The sequence below is a fragment of the Scleropages formosus genome, chromosome 16 (genome assembly GCF_900964775.1).
Source record: "Scleropages formosus chromosome 16, fSclFor1.1, whole genome shotgun sequence".
NCBI lineage: Eukaryota > Metazoa > Chordata > Actinopteri > Osteoglossiformes > Osteoglossidae > Scleropages > Scleropages formosus.
In genome coordinates this window covers 16,326,438-16,333,643 of record NC_041821.1, presented here as the reverse complement: position 1 = coordinate 16,333,643, position 7,206 = coordinate 16,326,438, and the positions used below count along the sequence as shown (strand labels likewise).

Below are 7,206 nucleotides of genomic sequence, written 5' to 3'. Positions count from 1 at the left end.
TTAAAAAATAAACTGTTACACTGCGAGGTAGTGACACCATGTCCTGGGCGTAGCCTGACTCATGCTTTATTTCTGGGATCCAGCAGCCCGCTGTGACCCTATACAGGACAAGCAGTTACTGATAATGGATGAATGGACATGTTAGTACTTTTAATTTATTGCAGCTTTGTCTGAGGGTTTTACAGGACCAAACCCGTTAATGACAGGAGGAACATGTATATCATACAGCTTTTACTCATTGCGACATAGACTTTGGAGTTACAAACTGAGTTAGAAACACACCTCTGGTCCGAATTGTACGTAAGCTATAGGACCCGGTGTGTAATATCAGCGTCTTCAACAACTAATAGCTTGGATATTCCATCACGTCTACAATAAAATGCCCACTAGCTCTACTGTGAAAGAAGAATCTACTTTTCTCCGAGACGGTCATGCCAGTATTCACGGATGTGGCCTGCTGGGAGAACTGCAACGCATACATCGATGACAAACATTGATGTACAAACCTTGGCCAGAAGTAGGTCTGAGTGCAACATGTGACACACACCACGTATACAGTGGTTGGCTTTTGCTCACCTGTGAGCGCTGCTTTGCTAAAACTTATGGTGAAAATGTCTCTTTGCATGTCAACTACAGTAAACCCATGATTGTTAGTCCCTAAACTGATATTAATATCAATATTTAAGACACATTAACGGATAAAAAAATAATGATTAGACTTCAACATCCTATGATCAAAAGCTCTTTTCTATGATTATCTTCATCGCCCTTTACAAACTAGAAGAGCAGGATGAAGCTTCAAACGCAAACATACCTAAAGGGGTCTTCATGGGATGGCTATATTTGGCTAGAGAGACAGACCGCTGTGATAGGAGCCCTGTATTTCACCGAGGGGATAGAACTCAGCAGGGTGTACCAATAGCCAGGATGGATGGGTTGTCCCTGACCATGGTAAAGTGAATGGATGGGGATGCCGCTGTGGGGGACTTCAGCTCACTTTCTCTACTGGGGGCTCTGGAGCTTGTGGTTGATGGCGTGGAGGGAGCCGAAGACGCTCCATCCGACAGGCAGGTCTCGCAGCAGCAGCAGCAGCAGTCCATGAAGGCCTGACCGAGCGGGCGACACAGGCATAGCAGCAGCACCGGCGTGGTGGCAGCCCGGAAAAACAAAAAGAACTGCCCGACCAGCAGCAGCAGCGCCTGCGTGGAGGTCGACATCTGGGCTGAAAGGTAGGTCAGCGCAGCATTGCAGCCGTTCTCTGGTAGCGCGCACACACCATACACCAGAGCTAACGCCGTAACTGTTGAGTCGAGCCGACTTTCCCGCCTCCCTCTTTGTCGGCCGGGCTTCTTTGGTGGCGTTTTTTTGGCCTCCCATCCACGACTGACGCTGCCTGCAATTTGGCGCGTGACCATCTGGCAAGAAAGTGTGAAGATCATGGGCAGGCAGAAGTAGCAGCCGAAGCACCACCACATACGGGCGTCGTGATAGGTGAGCACCAGGGAGTAGACCGACTCGGGAAGGCTGGTGGATGGCTTCATTGTGCAGGAATCCACCAGGTGTCCGGTGGTCGTGGAGACATCTTGGCTAAGCTGCCACAGCAACAGCTCAGGGAGGGCTAGGATCATGGAGCCCACCCACACGACAGCCAGCTTGGCCAGGATGGACTGACACTGCTCCACCTGCTGGGCCTTGGATTCGGTGCTAGTGGCCACCTGGAAGCGATCTATGGCTAGGGCACATAGGCTGAAGGTGCTCACACCCTGGGATGCCACCTGGAGTGTGGAGGAGGTACAAGGTGTTAGTTAGGACTACAGCTGCAGATCCATGTTGCTATGACAACATTACATTTACATTTATTCATTTAGCAGATGCTTTTCTCCAAAGCGACATACATCTCATAGAAAATTCAATGTGGTCATTACATTAGCAGAAAGAGAGACATAGATGCAAATGCGTGATTCTTAAGTGCAGTTAGTTTGTTTCTTTCCACCGTATGAACCGCAGTAACACCTGTATGATACAGACGTTTCAGACAATAAGCCCTTCTTAAGGGTTTTTCTTTGCCCAGTAACTCTCAGCAAGATGTATCCCTTCTGCATAAGCTGCATAAACTGAAGTTCAGTGAAAACAAAAGAATAAGAATACAAATGAAACATAAACTGTAAGGTGGAAACAGGGGGCATAGTGGTCATAACTACTACCTTGCACTTGAAGATCCCAGGTTCAAATCCCACATCTTGCTGTAGCATCCCTGAACAAAGTATTTACAGTGAAATGATGTAGAAAAAAATGACCCTGCAGTGGTAAATCACTGCAAGTCACTTTGGAAATAAGTATCAGATAAATGAATAACCATCTGGAGTTATGTTCTTTTTTTGTATTGTAAGGTAAAGAGTGGTTATGTGCCCTGCCCTCTGCGTATGTGAGTGTGTGCACAGTGTGGTTTACTGTCATATCCCCATATGTGCACCGAAGGGCGCTGCTATTGGAACTGACTCACAACATGTCATTTCTATGGAGAAACCTAACCCATTGCCACTTCACTGACAGCAGGGATGTGCAATTTGTTGAGCGCCTTATGAATGAAATCTTCGTTAATTCCAGGGGGAACTCACACTTGGCTACAACAGCAATGTGCAAGACACAAGAATGCGATGACAGGAAAAAGGAAAATAAGAGCGAAATCACACATGAAACAAGAAAGTAAATAAGTAAGTAAATAAACAAGCAAGCAAGCATATGTAGACAAAAAGGGGAGAAAGGGGTTTTAGTGAGACCTACATTTTTTTGTCTCATAACTAGCTTCTGTTTGCTTTGTTCAGACGACCAGATTAAAAAAAAAAACAATAATTTGCATAATAATTGACACCTCAACAATGAGAACAATGCATGGCATCTCGATGGGTGTCCTAAATGCATCGACAAAAAACCCACAAACCCTGTATTGATTTGAAGGTTTTGGACTTTTCCCATGGTTTTCACGACAGTAGCCCAAGTTTAACTTGCACTTCACATATATTATTCATTTATTAATTGTGAGAAAGTCAGCAGATGCAGCAAAATGAAACAATCCAATGGTGCCAACTGCAGAATGTGCCCTTGCCATTGGGTGACGATGGAATCGTCTCGCTTTTCACAGCGATTTACCCACTTACACAGCTGGGAATTTTGCTGCTGTATCAGTTCAGCAGTTCAGCAGGGTAAGTAGTTCGGCAGCAGCTCTAACCACTGCGCCATCTGCTGTTCCTACACGGAACCGCATCGCTCACCTCCAGGTACGGCACGATCTTGCACGAAACATCCCCCAGCAGGCGCTTCCTGGCGATCTCGTTGAAAGCCACAACGGGCAGGCAAAAGAAAAGCACCAGAAAGTCCCAGAAGGCCAGACCGGCGAGCATGCAGTTCCACGCGCTCTTCAGGTAGTAGTTGTGCCACACGATGCACATGAGCGCCAGGTTGCCCACGATGCCCACGGCAAACAGGACGAGCGACAGCAGCATCACGCCGTAGGCGCCGTAAGAGCCCTCGGACCCGGGGCCCAGCGGAAAGAGCGCGTGCGCGCCGCTCCCCTGTCCGCCACCCGGGCCGTCGGCGCCCGCAGTCACGGCGGCGCTCGACAGCACGAAGCTGTCACGTGTAGCCAGGTAACTGCTGGGGTAAAAGCGCGGCTGTCCGTCACCCGCGCCGCGCTTTCCGTGCTCTTCACGCTCCGTCGCGTCTCGTGGCACTCTGACTCTCCTCGTGCGAACCACGTGGGAATAATGTTTCCCTACGCCTTCGTCCTTGCTGTAGCTCATATAGGAACGTGGAAGGGCGCTGGAAGTCCACGCAGCCGGCTGCCACGGTCCGCTGTGGCGGGGAGCTGCGCTGTGCGCTCCGGCGCCCGCCAGCAGCAGCATGAGCGCGCATAGCGGTTTCATCCTCGCACCCGCGCTTCCTCCGTCCGCGGTGTCTCCCGGTCGACGAGCGTCAGAAATCAGAAATCGGCTTTCCTCGTGGAGAAAACACGAGAAACCCAGAGGCCGACGGGGCGACGAAGTAGTAGAAACGCAGTGGTCCGTTGTTAGAAGCGCGACTAATCGCTCTTTCGCAGCGCGCAGACCCACAGCCCACCCGCGCGCTCTCCCGCCCTCGCGCCCGCTCCCCCCTTTGTCGGGCCGCGCTGCTCCTCTCCCCTCCTCTCCTCTCCTTTCTCCTTTCCTCTCTCCTCGCCTCTCTTCTCCCCCCCTTTCCCCTCTCCTCTCCTCTCCTCCCCTTTCCTCTCTCCTCTCCTCTCTTCTCCCCCCCTTTCCCCTCTCCTCTCCTCTCCTCGCCTCTCTTCCCCCCCCCCCCTTTCTCCTCTCTTCTCCTCTCCTCTCCCCCCCTTTCCCCTCTCCTCTCCTCTCCTTTCCCCTCTCCTCTCCTCTCTACCCCCTTTCCCCTCTCCTCTCCTTTCCCCTCTCCTCACCTCTCTTCTCCCCCCCTTTCTCCTCTCCTTTCCTTTCTCCTCTCCTCTCCTCTCCTCTCCTCTCCTCACCTCTCCTCTCCCCCCCCTTTCTCCTCTCCTTTCCTTCTCCTCTCCTCTCCTCTCCTCTCCTCTCCTCTCCTTTCCTTTCTCCTCTCCTCTCCTCCCCTTTCCCCTCACCTCTCCTCTCCTCGTCTCTCTTCTCCCCCCCCCCCCTTCTCCTCTCCTCTCCTCTCCTTTCCCCTCTCCTCCCCTTTCCCCTCTCCTCTCCTCTCCTTTCCTCTCATCTCCTCTCCTCTCCTCTCCTCTCCTCTCCCCTCCTTTCTCCTCTCCTCTCCCCTCCTCTCCCCTCCTTTCAAACTGTGGTAGATTATGTAAAGACAACCAAACCCAGAAGAGCAGCTTGCCATTATTCAGTATATACATTTGTTACATTTATTTATTTAGCAGACACTTTTCTCCAAAGCAACTTTCAACGTTAAGGCACAATTATTACATGCACTAGTCTATCTGAACAGCAGAATAACTGTACTGGAGCTATTTTAGGGAAAGTACTTTACTCAAGGGTACTACAGCCAGGGGTGGGGATCAAACTGGCAACCTGGAGATCTAAAGGCAACTGTTTTTAACCACTATGCGACCTACTGTCCTTACTACTGTTACTACAGAAAGTGCACAAATCATTAAGTACAAAAAATGTATTAAAAAAGTACACACACACATACACACACACACACACACACACACACACACACACACACAGAGTCTGAAAGCACTTGTCCCAAGCAGGGTCACAGCAAACCCGGAGCCTAACCTGGCAACACAGGGCACAAGGCTAGAGGGGGAGAGGAAACACCCAGGACGGGACACCAGTCCATTGCACCCCAAGCAGGGCTCAAACCCCAGATCCACCAGAGAGCAGGAACCTCCCAAACCTGCTGCACCACCACATCCCCTTGTTAAAAAAAAAATTCAATTCAGTTTCATTGTACTGTGTATTGTTCTTTCCAGGGCACAAAAAAATTGAAAAGATCAGAGTAAGTGCAAGAAGCAGGATACATAAAGACAACAATATTAGACAGTTTAAAGAAGCATTATTAAAATCCAGAAGGAACTGGGGTAAAGTACACAAGACTGGTACTGGAGATTAAACCTGTGTGGGTCCAGTTGGCTATCCACCCCTCCTAAGGATGCTAACATCACATAAATAGAAAAACACGGTGTTATTTTTATTATTAAACCAGGAAACTCATTATTAAAACTTGATTCAAAGGCTCCCAGTTTTCTTTCTGATGACTAACATATAAAGTGAGTTATACTGAAATATGTTTTTTTAGAAGGGCAGAAGGTGTATTTCTTTATCTTTAATTGAGTGTAAGAATGATTTTAGGTTTTTTTTAGTAGTTCTCTAACAGCATATGGTCACAACAGCACACAGTAAGAAACAGCTGATGGAGAAAATGTCCATATACATAAAAGAAGGAGAAACAGTCAAAAGGTTACTACATTTCCGAGTTGTGACGACATAGCATTATTTACTACATTCCAGGAAGGTGAGTAGAAATTCCAGAATTTGCTTATGTACGTATTTAAGTTTTCAGACAAAGAATATGGATTGTGGTTTAAGGAAAAAAAACAAAGCCGGATAAATCAAAGTTTTTTCTAAGGACTTTTTAAATGCTTGCGTGAACCCCATTCCAGTAAACTTGTATCCTATATCACACTGAGAATAAATGTACCAAAGTATCCGGTGTTACGCTTAGAGCACAGCTGAGATGTTCCCTGGAGCATCCTAGGGTGACGCACTAGAGAAATGTAGATTCTGTGAATGAGCTTGAAGTTGAATCCTTTACATCCCTTACATGCTTACCAAAATGTACAGCATATGGCTTTTTATACAATAAAACCTGACAACCCGTATTCAGGTAACATATGGCCTACATCAGAATTCCATGAAATTATTAAAAGGTGGTTCTTCTCACATGTGAATAGGAGTGGGAGTTGACAGTCATCAACAGAGCTATATTTAGAACACTACCTGGCTTTTATTTCTGTCACAGGTGTGTTCTGGTGTGAGATTAACACGATGACACGTGCAGAGGAGGGACTTGGATGTTTTTGTTTTTCAGGTCATTTTTGTACCTGCATTGTGAGAGGCTGGTATTTTTAGACTGAGGTTATTTTTAGAATTTGTCGGCAGCGTCTCAGTAATACGCTCACTCCCCTGAATGACGAAGGTGCGGTAAGGGGCTTTCTGGGCCAGTGCAAGAAACTAATTTCACCTCTTACAGGATATAGCACAGCCACTACCTGTCAATCAGAAAGACACACACACACACACACACACACACACACACACACACAATCCGAAACTGCTTGTATCAAGCAGGTTCGCGGCAAGCCAGAGTCCAACCCGGCAATGCAGAGTGTGAGGCCAAGGGGGGGGGGCACGCCCAGGCTGGGACACCAACCCATCACAGGGCATCTCAAGCAGGACTTGAACCCCAGACCCACCAGACAACAGGACCTGGCCAAACCCACTGCACCACCGCACCCCCCCATTCAGAAAGCATTGCTGTTAATTTTTTTTTCAGTCAACTTTATTGTCACTTCCACAATACGTTTGGAACATACATCGGAGTGAAATAGTGTTTCTCTAGGACCACGGTGTGACATATACTATTACTACTACAGTAGAGTTCACAATAACTACTAAACTAGAAACACTGGAATAAAGTACAGTGATGTGGTCGGTACAA

General features: G+C 48.0%; 1 protein-coding gene across 1 annotated transcript; it reads right to left on the bottom strand.

Annotated features, from left to right (window-relative positions):
* Positions 1-825: 825 nt before the first annotated feature.
* Positions 826-3,518, bottom strand: gpr37l1a (G protein-coupled receptor 37 like 1a). Its single transcript, XM_029259115.1, has 2 exons — positions 3,273-3,518; positions 826-1,775 (listed from the first exon to the last, which is right to left on the bottom strand). The coding sequence occupies exons 1-2, from the start codon at positions 3,501-3,503 to the stop codon at positions 903-905; spliced, it is 1,104 nt and encodes a 367-aa protein (XP_029114948.1). The 5' UTR covers positions 3,504-3,518; the 3' UTR covers positions 826-902.
* Positions 3,519-7,206: the final 3,688 nt, after the last annotated feature.

Bases quoted from the DNA above. Each gene is read 5' to 3' on its own strand.
- gpr37l1a (XM_029259115.1), bottom strand. From the start codon at position 3,503: ATGCTGCTGTCGCTCGTCCTGTTTGCCGTGGGCATCGTGGGCAACCTG. The intron at 1,776-3,272 runs GTGAGCGATGCG...TCCACACTCCAG, and splicing joins AGATCGTGCCGTACCTGGAG to GTGGCATCCCAGGGTGTGAG.